The 15,747-nt window shown below is 42.6% G+C and overlaps 1 protein-coding gene across 1 annotated transcript in view; it reads left to right on the forward strand.

The window, feature by feature from the left end:
• The window catches only part of Mettl16 (methyltransferase 16, RNA N6-adenosine), a 75,751-nt gene extending 64,784 nt beyond the window's left edge, over positions 1-10,967 (forward strand). Inside the window, exons 9-10 of the mRNA XM_003469674.5 lie at positions 4,148-4,321; positions 4,505-10,967. Coding sequence (XP_003469722.2) covers positions 4,148-4,321; positions 4,505-5,101 — 771 coding nt within the window. The 3' untranslated portion in view covers positions 5,102-10,967. The remainder of the gene's footprint in view (positions 1-4,147; positions 4,322-4,504) is intronic.
• The last annotated feature ends 4,780 nt before the right edge of the window (positions 10,968-15,747 follow it).

Here is a 15,747-nt window from a genome sequence, read left to right on the forward strand (position 1 = left end):
TCTTAAACAACAAGAAAAATGTGCCAGGTGTCTTAGTCCCATAGACAGGTGAAGACAGTTAAGTGAATACCGTTCTAGATAGTGTCTTGATATCATTACACGTTAAAATACAAAGTTGTTTTGTAACCTGTTGTTGTATTTAATATAGGGGACACTTTCACTACAATAAATTCACATCAACATCATGATCTCTTAAAGGGGTAACAGCTTTTCCCATCCACCTGTTACCCTCTCACACCCCCTTCCACACATCCTTATTTATATCCCTCTCTTGTCTAATAATAGTCTCCCTTCTACTTTCGTGTCTTCTTTTTTAGATCCACATGTTACAAAATGTAGTATTTGACTTTCCTTTGCTTTTTAAACTGTTTACTGTTTTTACATATATTCCAGAGATGATTTTGGAGCATTGTAAACAGTAACTCATCAGATTAAGGTAACAGAAAATCTACAGGGTGTTGCTAAAAAAGCTCTGCCCTTAGGCAGCAAGATAGTTCCCGCAGGAGGGCTGATCTGGGTTGGCTTCCTAGTGCACCACCTATCTGTGTCCCTGCCTGGTGCTGGTGCTGGCACGTAGGCTCTCATAGACAGGAGAACCTGGGGGAATAGCCATTCAGAGGCTGCAGAGCAATGAAGGCTCCAGTGCAGTGGCCAAGAGCGTTGTTTTCCCCTCAAGCCCATTCTGGAAACTGCTTTCCAAAACAAGAAGGCCATGGCTTTGTTCTCAGTGGCTATTTAGCAAATGACCTTCCTCTTTTCCTAAGGCTAAAAAGAAGAATACAGTTCTTTACTGCTGCCTGCAACTTCATTGCGTGTCTCAGCAGAGCTTTGGCAGTACAGCCCACATGTCACTGGTTTGTGTCAGCTTATACCTCAACTCGAAAGTCTCCTGACTGTTTACTCTGAGTCTTAGTTTACTTTTATGCAATGCTAGGGATTGAACCCAGAGCCTTGTCCTTGCTATGCAAGTACAGTACCACTGAGCTGCCTCCTCAGCATCACTGAGATGTAGAAATTTAAGATTTGAAAATAATCATAGACTGTTCTGCTAAGTAAAACATATTTTAACATTAAGTAACAGTTTTTCACCCCATCTGTGGCTTTAATATGTTTTAAACATAAATTACAGTGGAAGCTACCTACCTGTTGGTTGTCATTCATTGACTCATTGCAGTTTAAAAGACACAGAACCTATATCCCCTGTATGATCTACATTTCCTCACCAGACTTCTTTTACTTTGTAATTTTGGATGGTGCATGTACAAGGCTCTGAGTTTGATTCCCTACCACCAAAAACAAAATAATATAACCCATAAAGTATTTGTGGTTTGAAATTACAAGCATACTAGCAAGATAAAATCATTTTAACTGGGGAAAATCAGCTTTTTACCTAGTGTTTGTGACACTGTATAAAATGACCTATTACTGTATGGTTGATTTTATTTATAATTTTATTTATTTTTGTATTTATTTTTGAGATAGTATCTTGCTATATAGTTCAGACTAGCTCAAACTCACTGTGTAGCCCAGGCTGGCTTTGAACTCACAGTGATCCTCCTGCCTCAGCCTCCTGAGTGCTGCAATTACAGGCTTATGTTACCATACCTGGTGGTTGACTGTAATTATTGATGATGTAAAACCTAATCTTGCATTTTACCCTGCCTACATGGAATTTCCAATATAAACAAGAGGGCAACTGGTATGATTGCTTAATTAATGTTTAATCATTTAAAAACCTTGCTGAAGAATTTTTAAGATATAAATTATCTGTCTCTTGAGGTTTCTATAGTAGAGTAAAACCAAGTTGAGAAGCACCCTAAGGGTATGTACAGTTACGTGTATGTTAACACAGCTTTTAGAAATCTATAACCATGTTCTGTATGTTGGGGTGGGGGGTAGCTCGATGATAGAGCATGTGCTTAGTATGTGCAAGGACCTGAGTTCCACTGCCAGCACCTCCCCCCAAAAAGCCACATTTGTTGATTTCTCATAGTAAACTTGGGGGCCAGGACGCAAGATGAAGGAGCCACTTTCGAGTTAGGGAAGTTTGCATTTTAGTTTCAAGGAAGCAAAATTGTGATTGCCTCATCACTTGATTTTTTTCTTTTGGTACTGGGAATTGAACTCAGGACCTTGTACTCACAGGCATGTGCTGTGCTGCTGAGCTACATCCCTGGCCTGCTCCCTCATCACTTTGAAAGCAGATCTTTGATAGAAGTCTTACTAGGTTTGGTGAAAATGCACTTTTTAAAAATTTCTAGAAACGATGAAAAGTCCATTCTGACTTTTGGGGGAAAGAGGATTACAGTTTAGCTCTAGCATGACAAATGAGAAAGAGAATAGCTTCACTTTGCTGGTTGAAATTTGCAAGCACAAACGATTATAATGTGTAAGAGGAGGTATAAAAAGAGCTAGTAAAGTGCTGTCCTCGTGGTCATATGTAAAGCTGGCCTGTAGTGTGCTTGGTGGGCTGCTAGGAATGGCTGTTCCCGCGAACTCGCCATAGGAACAGCCTGAATGTTGGGAAATGCAGTGGGGAATCTGATTTCTCACCTGTCCTCACCCATACCACCACCTTTCCTTCTTCCCAGCTTAGTATGAATCTTATTTCAAGCTTCATAATGCAAAGTGTTAGGTACTCAGTAGATTATAGGAATTCTGTCTTTTATGTTGGGTGATTAATTATAATATTGCTGTCATAGTGTCAATATGAATTTGTCTCATCTTTTCTGACGCATAATTGAACAAGTTTAGTTTCAGACAAGTCTTAAGAGTTCACTATTCATCGGGCTGGGGATTTAGCTCAGCGGCATAAGCGCCTGCCTTGTAAGCAGGCAGTCGTGAGTTCGATCCCTGGTACCGATAAAAACGAAAAAGACAAAAAAAAAAAAAAAAAAAAAAAGAGTTCACTATTCATTTCTTGAGCTGTGTGTAAGCAAATCTTACATATACACCCTTTGGTTTTAGTCTTTTTCTTCTAAGTTAGTGCTCTAGTATTCTTCAGTTTTCTTGGTTTTTGTTGTTATTGTTACTGTTGGTTAATCTCTGGTGCAGAGAAGATGTACAGCTGGAGATACAGCTCAGTGGCATAATGCTTGCCTACCATCTGTGAGACATGAGGCCTGAGCTCCATTCCCAACACTGCAGGGGGAGAGGGAGAGGGGAAAATGTAGATGGGGGGGGATTATTTATGCCTTACTTTAACAGTCTCTTAGACTAGAGTAAACTGGCTGTTTTAGTCTGTGTGTGAGGCTGCTGCTCGGTTCTCACAAGGCCTCGCCGAGTAACTGGAGCTTCTAAGCCCATGCACATGCTCTCTTAGTGTTCTGGCACAAGCGAAGCTAGCCGCTGTGGGTGTGAGGGATCCCTCCAATACCAGCCTTCAAACGTGACCAGTATCTTCTCTTGAGTTTTTTTTTCTTTTTATTCTTGCCAGCTCAGTTTGCCTAAACCTTAGAATTGTCTTAATTTTCAAGTTTTAATTTTGTCAACAAGTACAACTGTCTTTTAAAACATGATGTGAGTTTAGTCATTTTTTTAAAAGATAAATTTAGAAAATTTTTACTTTAAAGAAATATAGTACAGTGTTACCATTTAGCTTTTCAAATGGAACATGAGTCCCTCTAGTGGGGACCTTCTAAGCTTGAGATAGAATGGGCCATAACAGTCTGGATTTTCATGGCACCTGTTTTCAAATCGAGTGTTTTCATTAGTGCTGTGTCCTCTGGGCACTCACTCAGCTGAGATTCAGTAGGATCTTTGAGTTCTCATGAACTAGATAATTGTATAGGCCTGCTTTGGACACAATATGCAGATAAGGACATTCAGCACTTGGAAGATTTTGGTACTGGTGGCTGAGACAGTCCCAGCCCTGCTTTTACTAGCTGTGTGTCTGAAGTGTGTAGCTATGTGATCTTGAAGTGTCTGTATCTTAGTTTTCCCTTTTGTAAAATGGAGACATGGTAAAAATATCTTGCAGTGTTGCTTTAAGTTCTGTAAATAATGTGCAAATGCCTTTGTATTTTTAGTGCTCTGTGATTGGTAGCAGAAGTTGTGAAAATTTCCATAGATAAGTCCGTTACAAGGCATGAGATTTTATTATTTATATAACTTCTTTCTCTTCTCCATGACTTCTTCTTTCTTTCAGTCACCACCAAGTAAGCGAAGAAAATTAGAGAAGCCAAGGAAACCCATTACATTTGTAGTGCTGGAGTCTGTAATGAAAGAGTTATCCCTCAAAGCATCATCTTTGGGCTCTGAGACAGTGGAAGGCATAGTGGTTGTGACAACATGGATAGAAAAAATTCTCACCGACCTGAAGGTACCTGGTGAAGCGCGTCAATGAAGTACTCATCTTCCCTTCTTTTCTTATCGCTTATTTTTTTCTTTTCTCTCTGCCTTTCTCTCTGTCTCTGTCTCTCTCTTTCTCTTTCTCTTTCTCTTTCTCTCTTTTTTCAGGACATTTGGTAAAAAAGGAAAAATGATTTTCTTTTCTTCCACATAGGTTCAGCATAAACGAGTTCCCTGTGGAAAAGAGGAAATTAGCCTTTTCCTGACAGCCATAGAAAACTCCTGGATTCATTTAAGAAGGAAGAAGAGAGAACGAGTGAGACAGCTGCGGGAGGTGCCTCGAGCTCCTGAGGACGTGATTCAGGCCTTGGAGGAGAAAAAGGCCACCTCCAAAGAGTCGGGCAGTAGCCAAGATGTGGCCCTGATCCCCCAGGAGAGTGCCCTGTGTGGCCCTCCTCTGCGGGAAGAAGAGTCTGCCACTGTCGGGGGACACTGCCCAGCCCAGGAGCTGTTTTCCCAGGAGGAAACTCCAGAACCTCTGGAGGATGAAATGAGTGAGGAAAAGGGAGGGACAGAGGTTGTAGAAAGTTGTAAGGGCTCTAGCAATGGAGCCCAGGACCAAGAGGCTGACAAGGGGAAGCACCTCCAAGGAGCAGGTGCACAGTACCTATTCAAGTGCTTGATAAATGTCAAGAAGGAAGTGGATGATGCCTTAGTTGAAATGCACTGGGTCGAGGGCCAGAATAGGGATTTAATGAACCAGCTTTGTACCTACATACGTAACCAAATTTTCAGACTTGTTGCTAGTTAACTCCAAACTTCTTGTACTGTTCAGTGTTTGTATGGGGCTGGGCATAGCTCAGTGCTAAAGCACGTGCTTAGTGTGCAGAAGCCCTGGGTTCAGTTCCCAGCATCCCCCCAAAACAATAGCTTACTTTGGTGTAGCCTGTGGGTGGGAAGGATAATTTCTTCCCTGGCCCACAAGTGTCATTGTGTGGAATTATTTTAAAAAATAGAAACCGATTAATCTACTTACGCCATCCCCTTTGCTGCCATTAGTTTTGTTTTGTTTTTTGTCACAGGGAGTTGTAGAGTTTTTACTGATCATCAGCAATAGCAGAAAGCCATCAATGAACTTGAGGAATTTAAAGCTGAACTGTAGTAGTGGGGCAGGCAGAGAAGCCCAGGAGCCCTGAACATCATTAAGACCAAATTTGCTCAACCTGGGCACATGTGATAATGATTAACTGTGCTCAAGTCCCCAGGAAGGAGCTAGCCCTATGAGAGTCTCAGAGCTAGAAGCCTTAGGGCAGGAAGCAAGGCCCTGGGGACTGCCTGGGACACTGCACATTTCTGATTTGTGGCTTTTTTTTTTTTTTAAATTGAGAATCGAACTCAGGACTTTGTGCTTGCCAGGCAGGCGTTTATGCCACTAAGCTATATCCCCAGTCCTTGTGGCTGTTTTGATGTTGCTTATTTCAGAAGCAGAATTAGGTAAGCAAAACTCCAAGATGTGACTGAGATACAACAGAACACACCCATACCCTCACCTCTAATTTGTCAAAAATACTAGTATTTTGTAGCAGTTTCACTCTGTGTTTTTGTTTTCAGCACGTGAAGTAGAGCTTGTTTCGTTTTTAATATAAGAATTTTCAGAATTGAAAACTGTCGATCCTGTTTGACTCCTGGGGTTGGGGAAACATTATCTTGGCTTTGAGTGGGGAAGTGTTAATGATAGAAATAAGAAAGGGAACAGGGTGTTTTGTGGAGTAGGTAACTGAAGAAATTCTTGCTTGCAGCCAGGCTTGATAGCACACATGTGTAATCCCTGCACTTGATAGTCTGAGGCAGGAGGGTCACTGAGTTTGAGGCCACCCTGGGACAGAAAGTGAATTCTAGGCAAGTCTGGACTAAATAGAGACACCCTGTCTCAGAAAACAAACAAAAAGAGAAAGCCTTGCCTTTTGACAGGTAATTTATTGCTGACCAAATGCTGCTTTTTGTGGCTTTTCTTTTAATCCCGTATATAGTTAGTTTCTAGCATTGAAGAATCCTGAGGCTAGTGTAACCATTTCATCAAAACTGGCCTCTAATTGAGATGGCAGGATGTGGCAAATACCTCTGGAAATGGCTCTAAATCTGCTGTGCTCGACTTTCACAGTTTGATTTGTACCTGCAGCCTAGAATTCTCTTTGGACTGATTCTTTCATCTGTGCCACATGTTAAGACAGAGTTGAGTTAACCTGCACTTTTGAGAGGTGGCTGTTGGTTAGGGCAGAAAGCTCATGTTTGTGGCATACCTTGGTGGCAGCTGTGTGACACCCTTACATAGATGTAAAGAATGTAAACAGTTTGCCTTGCTGTGGTAGCAGAACTGGAGCTGGGGAGGAGCATTTAAACCAGTATTCTTAACCTGGTCAGGAGCCTTGAGCGCATCTGTAAGCCTTCTGGAATTGTTTCTAAAACATGTGTTTGTTTTTTGTTTTTCCCCTCTCCCCTAGGGAGAGTTTGTCACATAGGAATAGAAGTTAGTAACCTACTAAAGATAAAGAACCACTATTCTGATCCAGCCATTTATTTAACAAGATGAAGAAATCAATGGCCAGGGTCACATAGAACCCAGATCTCATCCAGGGCCTTGGATCACCCATGGCCAGTCCCCCTTCCCATGTTGGCCTATGGCCTCCTGTTGTACTTACATAGATGTGTAGCACAGTTATGTAATATGCTGGGTCCAATCCTAGTCTTCCTGACGAAATTGTAGGATCATTTAAAAATGAAAGCCAGAAATGACAGCAAAATCACCTCTGCATAGTCTTAGCCTTCTCTAACACTCAACCACTGTTGGTGTTTGCGTTTCCTTTCAGGCTGTCTGTAGATGGGATTTGAGTGTGTGGAGATAACGTTGGTTGTATTTACGTTGTACAGTCAGTATATTGCACTGTATGTTGTGCATCTTTCCATTTACTGTCTCTTGAGTATTCTTCCTTGTTATGGCAGTATTTACTTATACTCCACCTGTTCAAAATGTCTCTCAGAGGGCTGGGGATATCGCTCAGAAGCATAGCCCCTACCGTGCAAGGGCGAGGTCATGAGTTCAGTCCCTGCTACCAAAAAAAAAAATGTCTTTCAATGTAGTTCATAGATGATACTCAGTGTCTGGAGACAGAAAAGGTGTGTCTGTGTCTATTGTTTTAGTCCTAGGCTTCTGTTTTATTGTCAGAGTTGTTTTTGTAGGTGTTAATGGTCCTAGAATTTTAAAAACATATTACCAAGGGTGGTGTCCAGTCTTTGAAAAACTAGAGCTATGAGTGCCTTCTTTGCATTTTCTTCTTTGAGAATTATTTCTAAAATTATCTCAAGCGAGGACATTGAAAACATAAAAGGACATCTAAAATTATTTTGGTCATTCATATTCTCTATAGTCATATATAGTGTGTGATAGCATACACCTCTGGTATGGGGATATGAGCTTTTTTGTTGTTGTTGTTGTTGTTTTTTTAATTTTTTCCTCAAAGAAATGGGTTGCTGACCAGTATCCATATTGAGTGATACTCTCCCTCAGTGTCTAGAAGTTAAATTCATGTTGGTGAATTGGTGTGAAATCAAATCTTTGTGGTGTTATCTTATATTCTATTCTGGTTCTTGAATTGGCTTCTGATCTCTTGATAGCTAAAACGGGAACCAAAGCCAAGCTTGTTTTCTGAGGCGAACTAAAGCAGCCTTTTGTTCTTTGGACCCTGCTTTGGTTCCATCTGATTGGTTTCTTTACCCTACATCCTTGCTCAGCTGTTCCCACACCAGAGCTTTGCCTCACATCCTGCCAGGACTGGCAGTTCTGTAAGTGAAGATTCAGCTGATTTTAAGGGTTTGTGTTAATTAGTGTATGCTTTAAAAAAATAAAACCATCTTCATTTGACAGAAAGCAAAGCTTACCCGTAAGCAAGCAAATAGCTTCTAAGTTCTTGCAGAAATGATAATATCGCAAGGTGGTCAACAGATGCAAAGCCTGTGGAAAATCTAAGGCCTTTTAAAAGAAGTGCGTTAGTGGATTCGCCAGCATTTCCCTCTCTGGCCACATGGGGGTGCTTTCAGCCCTTTCATCCAGCTCCTTAACTTCAGTGTGGGAATTGATAAAATTGTGCCCATAGTATTTTCTTGGAAGATCCAGTTGTTACACAGATTAAGTATTTTTATATAAATAAGTACATTTTCTATGAAAAGTTTGAAAAATAAATGTAGAAAGAAAAACACTATCCATGGTCTTTTTGTCAAATATAACCCCTTTCTAATTTTTTTTTAATGGTCTCAGTTGAATATTTTTTTTCTATTGGTCTTCATACTCTAGAATATATTTAGTTTGGTTTATTTGTGTTTGGATCAGCTTTTTTATTAATATTTAGCTAATAGGATACTGGAGAGAGACTGTTCAGTGATTTTTTTTTTTTTTTTTTTTTTTGTCTTTTTCATTTTTATCGGTACCAGGGATCGAACTCACGACCACCTACTTGCAAGGCAGGTGCTTATGCTGCCGAGCTAAATCCCCAGGCCCTGTTCAGTGATTTTTAAAATAGTAACTTCTCAAAAGCATTGTTCCAGGTGAAGTAACAGAGCGCCAAGAAAGAATTTTCAGTGTTTTTTTTTTTTTTTTTTTTGACTCTTGTTTTGAGTTTATCTGGTTGTCTACCTAACATGCACATAATGTGTTGTTTAAAAAAAAAATCTGCTTGGGAATGGTGATGCATGCTGGTAATCCCAGCATTCAGGCGGCTGAGGCAGGAGAATTGTTGGAGGTTCAAGGCTAGCCTGGGCTACATACCGAGACCTTGACTCAAGTCCCCACCCCGCCCAGAGTTGGTAAGGGTCCTGTGTTATGTGGGTTAGCTGGGTCTTGTTTCTTATAAGGAATGTGTGTAGAATATGGGTAGTACAAACTCTGGGATTTGTGTGGGCTTAAGAAGGCCCATGTGTCCTTTCTTAGTGACACTGGGTCAGTGTTGTCAGTGATCTCACCCAGCAGATTTGCCCATTAGTGGGAAGAAGATCCAGTTGGAAAGCTAAGACAGGGGTCCTTCAGAAGAAGGAAAGTCTCAGAGATACCACGTGGGGTGCCCCGAGGAAAGGGGTGAAGCTCAGTCATTTGCGGAAAGGAGACGCTCTGGAGGTTTAGGTTGCTGAGCAAAAACCTCGGTCAGGTCTTATCCTATTCATTAATAGAAGGAATTGGCTTTTGCCTCCCTGAGCAGAATTGATGATTTTGAGTTTTTGTGATTATCCCAAATCTGTGCCCTGTGCAAACACCAGCACTGTGTTAGAGAGCCTGCCTGGGTCCTGAGCTGCTCGAAACAGCGTTCCTCACACCCACGGTCCCTGCTGTGCTCACGGAAGACACTGGGTTCCTCTGCTGTGACTCATCCAAATGACTAAAACAGCGGTTTATTTTTTTAATTGCTGGTTGGAACTGCTAATGCCTCCTTTTGGAGGCTGTGCTTTTACCATGGAAAACTCTGTTGTGACTGAGTGGAGACCTTGCCCCTGCAAATGCCCTTCAAGGTGTCATCTATCTGCCAGCCTTAGTCCAAGCAGAAACATCAGGTCATTGTGTTCCCAGGGAAGTGGAGGAGCATGAGTGTGCCTCAGGAGCAGGGATTGGAGCCAGAAGAGATGTGGAGTTGGGCAGGGTTGGCTTGGATCTGATGCTCTGAAGAGGGCAGAGGCTATAGAAATCCAGGATACTTTTCCAGCCACCCTAGGGAAGCAAAACTGGGAGAGAGCACATAGTTCATTGGCCCTATTTCCTCTCCCTCTCCATATATAAGGTACAGCAGTCTCACTAAACTTCCTCGTGTAATGCTGAGGGCCTCTTGCACTCAGGGTGAAGTACGTGAACAGAAAGGGCCTTGCAGCCTGCTTGTGTTATTCTGCTTGGGGTTTCTGATTTCTAGTCAGAAAATACACCAGTGGATTCAAATGAAAAGGTCAAGACTGCAAATAAATAATTGCAGGTATAGAATTTTGTCTGTTGTCCAAGAACAAACCTGGACATCTTTTTAGCAGGGAACTGTCTCACTGAGGTGGTGAGTGGTCTCTGTGTGGCGGCCGAGGGAAGCTCAGAGCAGCTTGGAGTGTTACGGTGCATGTGTGCGGTCTCAGGGCTCAGAGGTTGAGGTGGGATGGCTGAGCGTTCTGGGCCACACAGTGAATTTGAGACCAGCCTAAACTACACAGTGAGATCCTCTTTCTGTCAAAAAACACAAATAAATAAACAAAAAACAAGAGTTTTAAGTTGCTTGTTCTAAGATTGTTCATAGAGTAAAGATGTGATAGGCGTTGGACTCCAGGAATTCAAGACTAGAATACTTTGCTAAATCTCAGAATTTTGTGACAAAAGTGCTGCACTTCAGATGAGAATGTCTTTCAGCCGCATTTGATCCAGCTCTACGGAATTACCTAATATGGGGAAGCTAGAAAATGTATATTTTATCCAGTGTCACACTTTAGCACTTTAAGGTAAGGTTATTTTCCAGCCTGTGACCGATGAGTGGTTTATTAAGTGAAATTACTTAAAATTATTTCTTCATTTATGCCACCGAATCTTTACAGAATCTTGTATTTGGCAAAAGGGCAGATAATTAAGTAGTTAATGAAACCACAAAATAAAATGTCTGGTGAAAGCATATGTTGGCCCAGAGTCAATGTGAAACAACTGATAATTAGGTAATGACTCTTTGACAATACATAATTGTATAATAATGAAAGGGAGGCTTATTTCTTTTTTTAAAAGACAGCTCCAAATATTTCATGTACAGAACACCACCAGACTGATAGGCTTTGTGAGCTTGCCAGAGAAGGCAGCATTTTTAGAAAAGTCAGCGTGTCTTTTCCCAGGTAGGGCTATGAAGCAGTGTGAATCTGGGAAAGCGGAGGCTGCTTGCCGCCTGGTAGACCCTCTCAGGGATGTGGCCCATGAGTCTGGAAGGAGGCCAGGAAATTCCTGGCCAGGCGACTTGGTTGGCACAGCAGCCCATCAGTCCCCTGGGAAATGGTATCTTGTACTGCCACTGTGGTGTCCAAGGAGAGTGTGCTGTTCACAGAGCTAAGCTGAATGGGACCCCTGCAGGACCCAGAAATTTGACATTAGGAAATTCGGTGTCTCTTCTGGGAGAGGGAGAGCTGAGCTCTGGTCTTCCATAGGATCCTCCTTCAGACTTGTGCCAAAGTGCCTGCCCTCAGGCCAAGTGGGCGAGTGTTGTAGGGCTTTAGGGACCAGACTGACTGTCATTTTGGTGCTCTCTGGACCAGCAAAAATCAGGACTTTTTCATTCACATAGAGAAACAGTTCCTCATCTTCTATGCCAGAGCTAGGCAAGAAGGGGAGGAGTTTGGTCCTAACTAAAAGGAAGTAGGTTTTATTCAATTTTTGGTGGTTACTGCCATCCTAAAATATGTGCTGTGCTGTGGATCTTTTAGTTTTTGAGGAAAAGCAAAAATCCAGATTTATGAGAAATGTACCGAACTGAATCTTGACAATGAAATCACTATTAAAAAAGTAAACCATCAATCTGTGGCTGTCTCTACCACGAGTGGGTAGAACTCCTCCACCTTTCTTTCCTAAGTCACTTCAGCTGCTGACACCTTTTCACCTCTTACAGGGCAGGAATCCCAAGGATACTGAGATTTGTTTGTGCTTTTCTTCCACTTCTGCCTGATGTCACCCAATCCTATGACTTTAGCTACTCAAGGCCAGATCTGTCCTGAACTCCTCCCGTTCACTTACCTGGCTGCCCGTGTCTAACTTGGCTGTCACCTGCTTTACCTCTGTTCTCCATCATCACTGACTCAGCAGTCCAGATTAGACATCTCAGGGCTTCTCCCTCCTTTGCCACCCAGGCAAGTCTCCCACTAAATCTTTCCGGTTTCCCCTTAGCAACTAACCCAGGCTGGCTCAACCATTCCCTCCATGGTGACAGGGCCTCGCTGTGGTTAGCACTAATGGCCCACCTAGACTGTAAGGGTGGCTTCAGAAGGAGGCAGCAGGAAGAGCAGATTTAGAGATCTTGGGAAGGATCTCTAAATCCCTCCCAAGGAGGGAGGTAAAGAAACGTGCTTTGGAGAGCTTTTACAACAAAGAACAGGGTGCAAGATGGAGTTGAGACAGGCGGAATTGAGGTCAGTTGCCATGAGATCCTGATAAAATACAGCGCAACTTTTTCCCTCTAGTGAAATTTTACAAAAGTAATACATTTTCTGGGCTGGGGATTTAGCTCAGTGGTTCAAGTGCTTGCCTAGTAAACACGAGGTTGTTAGTTCGACCTCTGGTACAAAAAAAAAAACAACCCTCAAAAACACACTTTAATGATTAAAAAAAATTATTTTAAATAGGCTCTTATGGTGGCTTATACCTTTATAATGCCAGCACTTGGGGAACTGAGGCAGGAGTTCAAGGCCAGCCTGAGCTATATAGGGAGCTCAAGGCAAGCTTGAACTACGTAGAGGCTGTCAAAAAAAAAAAATGCATAAATATTAAAAACCTATAACTTCATTCAAAGTATTTTACATTTTGTTGTCAGTTTTAGTGTTTTTATGCATTTTTTAAAAGAGCAAATGGGTCTTTTCTAATCTTTTTCATTTAGCAATATATTGTGTGTGACACCTTTTCTGATTATAAAACTAATACCTGCTTAAAAAATAAAAACTTGTGAAAATAAAAATTACCAGTGGTCACACTACCTAAAAAAAGACCACTGTCAATATTTTCATGTATTGTCAACCAGGCATGATGGCGCATGCCTGTAATCCCAGCACTCGGGAGGCTGAGGCAGGGGGATTGCTGTGAGGGAGAGGCAGCCTGGGCTGCAAAGTGAATTGAAGGGCAGCCTGAACTGCACAATGAAAACCTGCCTCAAAAAGACCAAAGAGTTTTGTTTTGTTTTTTTTTCATCGGCACCCGGGATCAAACTCACGACCACTTGCCTACAAGGCAGGCCCTTATGCCACTGAGCTAAATCCCCAGCCCGGACCAGAGAGTTTTTTTCATGTATTAACAACCCTGTTTTCTTTATAAGGTATAATATATTATGAATATATTGTGAGCATTGCCCCACTAATTGATTGCCAAAATTTAGACCTGCTAAAAAAAGTTCATTGTTTTAAATAACACTTTGATATAAAATCTATGCATTTTTCTTGTCTTAGGATAAATCTGTGTAAGAATTCCACTGAGGTGGAAGATGTTCTTTTTTAAAGGTTCCCATATATTATTGCATATTTGCTCACTGAAAAGGTTGTGTTTATATTTCCATGAGTTTTGATTTTTACCATACCTTCAATAGTGCTGTGAAGTAAATTATTTATTTATTTATTTTTAAGGAGGAAAGGTTTATTTTAGCACACTGTTTGTAGAGGTTTTAGTCTCAGGTCTGCAGACTCCCAGGCAGGGTGCAGAGGAGAAACAGTTCATGGCAGGCAAAGCCATCAAGGGAAGAGGAAGGCTGAGGCCAGTTTTTAAAAATTGTTTATTGATTGATGAGTTAAGAAATTATTCCACTGTTTGGATTTATTATGGTTCTGGCAATATGTATATTATCTCATATTGTTTCACTTTTATTTTTTATTTTTGTCTTTTTGAGACAGGGTTTTACTATGCAGTTTAGGCTGTCCTTGAGCTCACTTTGTAACCCAAGCTTTTTTTTTCTTCCCAAGCTGGTTTTTTTTTTTTTTTTTTTTTTTATCTTTTTCCTTTTTATCAGTACTGGGGATCAAACTCACGACTGCCTGCTTCCAAGGCAGGCACTTATGCCGCTGAGCTAAACTTCCAGCCCCCCCCCCCCAAGCTGGTTTTGAACTTGCAACCATCTTCCTGCCTCAGCCTCCTGAGATTATAGGTGTGTGCCAACCCGCCCGGTTGTTGTTTACTGTCTTTTTTTTTTTTTTTTTTTTTTGTGCCATGGCCTCACACTGCTGGGCAGGCGCTTATGCTGCTGAGCTAAATTTCTGGCCTTCTGGCTGTTTTTTAAATTATATTTATGTTATGTGTCCACTTTTCTATCCAAGTACTCTTTTCCTACTAACCTGCAAGGCCACATCTTGTCAAGACTTCCCACCATTTTATCATTTTTCTTTTCCTCTTTTGTAAGGATTTAAAAAAATAACAGTTTGGCAATTCTAGAGGTAATCAGATTTATCACACCATACCTTTACATTTTCTTGGTTTGCTTTTACAGGTGGCAAACTCCTTTACCGCTCTAGGGTAGAAAAATGCTTATGTAGCTACTGTTGTTCTACAGTCTGCATGTGACTTTACTAAGGAGCCCTCCATGAATGGCACGCGCTGCCAGGGCCTTTGTGACCAGTGCTTCAGAGCTGTCACAGGGTAACCTCAGCAGGACTGCTGCTCAGCATTAGCATGCCTGCCTGCCTGCGGTACCCCTGATGAGGACAAACAGTGACTCTGGTTAATTATACCCCCAGCCATCAACCTGGAAGTAGGAAGAGAAACAGAAGCTGGCATGTGGCTCCTTAGGTTATGCAGAATGTTCCAGGGACTGCCTAGTAGAGACTCTCCTGGTGCACCCTGGGGCCTCAGTCCGAGATGAGATGGGGGAGTACTTGTGGAGCTGAACCCTGGCTCAGGGTCTGCTCTGCGGCAGGCTGCTGCCTGGACCTCACCAGCTCTCCCAGATAGCATCTGCGACCAACCCAGGTAGCCGGCGACTCTGAGGGACCTGCTCCCACTGCCTGGCTTTTGGGTGTAAGCTTGGGTTGCCGAGCAATAGACCTTAGTCCTTCTTGGGAGACACTGACAGCACTCCCCGTCTGCCGTGGGAGGGGCCTTCCCTCTCACCTCCACCTGTGATGGGCTGGCTGCGTTTGAGTCACAGTGTGTGACTCCGCCTCTCTTGAGTGCCCGGCCCCACTCCCTGGACCTGGGTAATTTTCTCTCCTGAAGCCACCTCTTCTCTCAGAGGACCGTTTGAAGCCCAGCCCGTCCCCTCTGCCTTGTTGCTGGATTCCCTCACTCCACCTGGTTCTGACCTCTGGCATCCTCAGACCCCACCTCTGCAGCTTGGCTCGCCTCTCCGCTTCTCAGAAAAAGCTTGGAGTCTGTGGCTCCTCCCTCTTTGCTTCCAAACTGCATTTCTTCCTTCTTACTCAGTGTCCACGCCCAGGGTGGGTGCCTGGATAAAAATTTGCCCCTTTCCCCCAGTCACCCTTTCAGGCCAGACACAGCAGAAGTGAAGTGTGGCCACCTTCCCAGGCCCTCTCTGGGCTCAGCTCCTCACAGTGGCCAGCGGCAGAATAGTGGCCCGAGGCAGAATAGTGCCCCACCCCCCACCACCTAGCTTCTAGATTCCAAATCTGAGTCTCATCAACTAAGCATTTTTTTGTTTTGTTTTGTTTTTTGGTACCAGGGATTGAAGTTGGGACCTCATGTTTGCCAAGCAGGTGCTGTGCAGC

The sequence above is a fragment of the Cavia porcellus genome, unplaced genomic scaffold (genome assembly GCF_034190915.1).
Source record: "Cavia porcellus strain 051 isolate PalLab524CR breed Dunkin Hartley unplaced genomic scaffold, mCavPor4.1 scaffold_6, whole genome shotgun sequence".
NCBI lineage: Eukaryota > Metazoa > Chordata > Mammalia > Rodentia > Caviidae > Cavia > Cavia porcellus.